Source organism: Silene latifolia, chromosome 8 (assembly GCF_048544455.1).
Source record: "Silene latifolia isolate original U9 population chromosome 8, ASM4854445v1, whole genome shotgun sequence".
NCBI classification, from domain to species: Eukaryota; Viridiplantae; Streptophyta; class Magnoliopsida; order Caryophyllales; family Caryophyllaceae; genus Silene; species Silene latifolia.
The window spans coordinates 76,581,070-76,584,253 of NC_133533.1; the positions used below are offsets into that span (position 1 = coordinate 76,581,070).

A 3,184-nucleotide genomic window follows, 5' to 3' on the forward strand; every position below is an offset into this window, starting at 1 on the left:
AAGCAGAATTGGGAAACATCAAGGAGTCGCACCCACTCCATTTGAGTTGCTCCCACAAAGTGTCGCAGGTATTCTTCTAGCATACTGTTAAACCGTTTGCTTTGGCCATCCGTTCGGGGATGGTAACTTGATGACATCCGGAGATTTGAACCTAAGAGCTTAAACAACTCTCCCCAAAATAGTCCCGTGAAGCGAGAGTCGCGGTCACTGACTATACTTTGAGGTAGCCTGCAATACTTCACGACATGCCTGAGGAACACCGTGGCTATTTCTTCAGCGGTACAAGCCTTCGGAAGAGGAATGAAGGTTGCATACTTCGAGAATCGGTCCAAAATGACAAGGGTTATACTCAAAACCCCCCACCTTCGGCAACCAAGATATGAAGTCCATCGAGATGCTCTCTCATGGTGGGGTCGGCACTGGTAACAGATTTAGCAGCCTTCCCGGCTTCTGTTTCTCTCCCTTATCTTGTTGGAAAATAAGGTAGGTCTTAGTGTACTCCATCACATCATCCTTCATCTGTGGCCAGTAGTAGCTCCGCTTCAATAGGCATAAGGTTCTTTGCCATCCCGGATGACCCGCCCACAAGTTATCATGGCACTCTTGTAGGAGAATCTTTCGCAATCCTGCCGCATTTGGAACAAAAATCTGATGTCCCGTTGCGAATAGAAGTCCATCCTTCTTCCCGAACTTGCAAGTCTTCCCTTCGATGGCCAATTATTTTAGAGTCCTCGCTACGGGATCTTGCTCGAGGTGCTCTTTCGGCTGATCTCGAATATTTGTAGGCACCGTGGTGGTAGACAAATGGGCAATCGTGTGCAACGTAGACAGGTCGCACCTTCGACTTAGGGCATCAGCGACCCTATTTGATGCTCCTGGTCAGTAAATGAATTCCACATCAGACTCGGCCAACAATTTCTGCCATCTTGCTTATCAGCTATTGAGCTTGGGCTGAGTTAAAAAGTGGGATGTTGTAGTGTTGTCAGTCTTAACGACAAACTTCGATCCTCAGAGATAGTGCCTCCATCCCCGTAGGCAATGAAAAACGGCTAGGAGTTCATTCTCTTGGAAAACATACCGAGTCTCTTCCCCGTTCAAATTTCTGCTCTCAAAGGCCACGTGGTGACCCTCTTGGAGAAGTACCCCTCCAAGGGCAAAATCGAACGCATATGTCTCGACTTCGAAAGGTTTCGTGATATCTAGCAATGCCAACACCGGTTCTTGTACCACCGCTTCCTTCAGCCTCTCAAAGGCTCTTCTCCTGTCGATAGACCACTCCCACTTGACATCTTTCTTCAAAAAATTGGTCAGTGGAGCGACAATTTTTGAATACTCTCGAATGAATCTCCGATAATAGTTCGCTAGTACCAAGAAAGAGCGAAGCTCGGACACGTTTTGTTGGAGTTCCCAAGTCCTTGATGGCTGTAATATTCTTCAGATCCATTCTTAGTCTCCCTTTTCCCACAATATGACCGAGGAAATTGACATCGGGTTGGGCAAATTCACACTTTTCTCTTTTGACAAAAAAGTGGTTGTCTCGGAGTTTCGCGAACACAAGTCTCAAGTGTTCTGTGTGTTCGGTCAACGAGCGGTTATACACAACGATATTGTCAAGGTACACCACCACGATTTTGTCCAAGTACTCATGAAACACATGATTCATCAACGTGCAAAATGTCGCAGGTGCGTTAGTCAAGGCAAAAGGCATGACAAACCATTCAAATGACCCATACCTCGTCACACAAGCAGTCTTTGGCTAATCTCCTTCGGCGATTCGAACTTGATGATACCCGGATCTCATATCTAACTTAGTTAAGTACACGGTGCCTTATAACTGATCGAACAAGTCAGCTACCAAAGGGATGGGATAGCGGTTTCTTACTGTCAGCTTGTTCAATGCCCGATAGTCGATACACAATCTCAGACTACCGTCCTGTTTCTTTTGAAAGAGCACGGGAGCTCCATATGGAGCTTTATAAGGTCGAATTGACCCCGAGCGAATTAGATCATCTAGCTAATTTCGTAGTTCAGTTAACTATGGGGGTGCCATCCGGTATGGCCCTCGAGCTGGAGGTATTGTCCCTGGAATTAACTCAATTTGATGGTCCACTAACCGTCGTGGCGGTAGACTCATAGGTAACTGATCTGGCATCACGTCCTTGTTGTCCTCCAACACTTCCTGGACTCGTGGTTCCACGGATTCAGCTGAAGTGTTCTCTTTCATGGACACGGTACACAAGTACGTCGGTTCTCCCTTTTGGAGTACCCTCTTCAATTGCATCGCTGAGAGGAGCGGTCCCTTCAGCTTTCTCTCGCCTTCTATGGCTTTCATAAGACATGGTTTTGATCCGACCATCATTAGAGACCCATTGCGGGGCACCAAGAAGGTCGGAGTTCGCTTCAAGAAATCCATTTCGAGGACGATCTTGAAGTCATCCATCGGAACGCTGGTGAAATCGAGCTTTCCAGTCCAGTCGTCCAACTTGATCGCTACTTCTCTAGCTACACCCTGAATCGGCTTGTCACTGGAATTGACAGCTTTTATGCTACCTCCTTCTCGGTTCAACTTCATCCCAAGTCTCTTCGCCTTGTCGGGGGTGACGAAGTTATGGGAGTCCCCCGTATCTATCATGGCCCGAGTGGACTTCTGGTCGTGTTCCCTTATGAGGGGTTTAGTTTTGAGTACTTGTCGTTAGGAGCACCTAGACCAAAACCTAATTTATAACTTCACAAACAACTCTACAATTAGTAAAGAGGCAAGTAAAGGTCGGATCCCAAGGGACGGGAATTGAGATGAGATTTTCTATTGCAACTAGTGGTGTCTAAGGGTGTCTCAATTGGGGTTTGAAGTAGAAGATCACTAAACTAAATAGCAATAAAAGTAAACAAGCAAGATGAATTAAAAGGGATGTAAACAATTGATAAAAAGCACTAGGGTGTCATGGGGTCATAGGGGATTCATGGGAATTGATCATACAAACATATTCTCAAATTATAAGCAAGAAATTATTGTTGTGATGGATCGAGTTGGTTTATATCTTACAATCCTAGGAAAGTTTGGGTCCCGGAGCCGAATCGATTAGATTGTACAACACCTACAAGTCGACTTAATCTTCCCTACTCAACTATATGCATGGTCTAATGAGACTCGGGTTGGTTTGTGTCTTACAAGTTTCATTGAAAA

The 3,184-nt window shown here is 45.7% G+C and overlaps 1 protein-coding gene across 1 annotated transcript; it reads right to left on the reverse strand.

Annotated features, from left to right (window-relative positions):
- Positions 1–2,035: 2,035 nt before the first annotated feature.
- LOC141595390 (uncharacterized) lies at positions 2,036–2,632 on the reverse strand. The gene has a single exon (XM_074415354.1). The coding sequence runs from the start codon at positions 2,630–2,632 to the stop codon at positions 2,036–2,038; it is 597 nt and encodes a 198-aa protein (XP_074271455.1).
- Positions 2,633–3,184: the final 552 nt, after the last annotated feature.

What these genes read in the sequence shown, in the direction of transcription:
- LOC141595390 (XM_074415354.1), bottom strand. Translation starts at nt 2,632, where the DNA reads ATGATAGATACGGGGGACTCCCATAACTTCGTCACCCCCGACAAGGCG.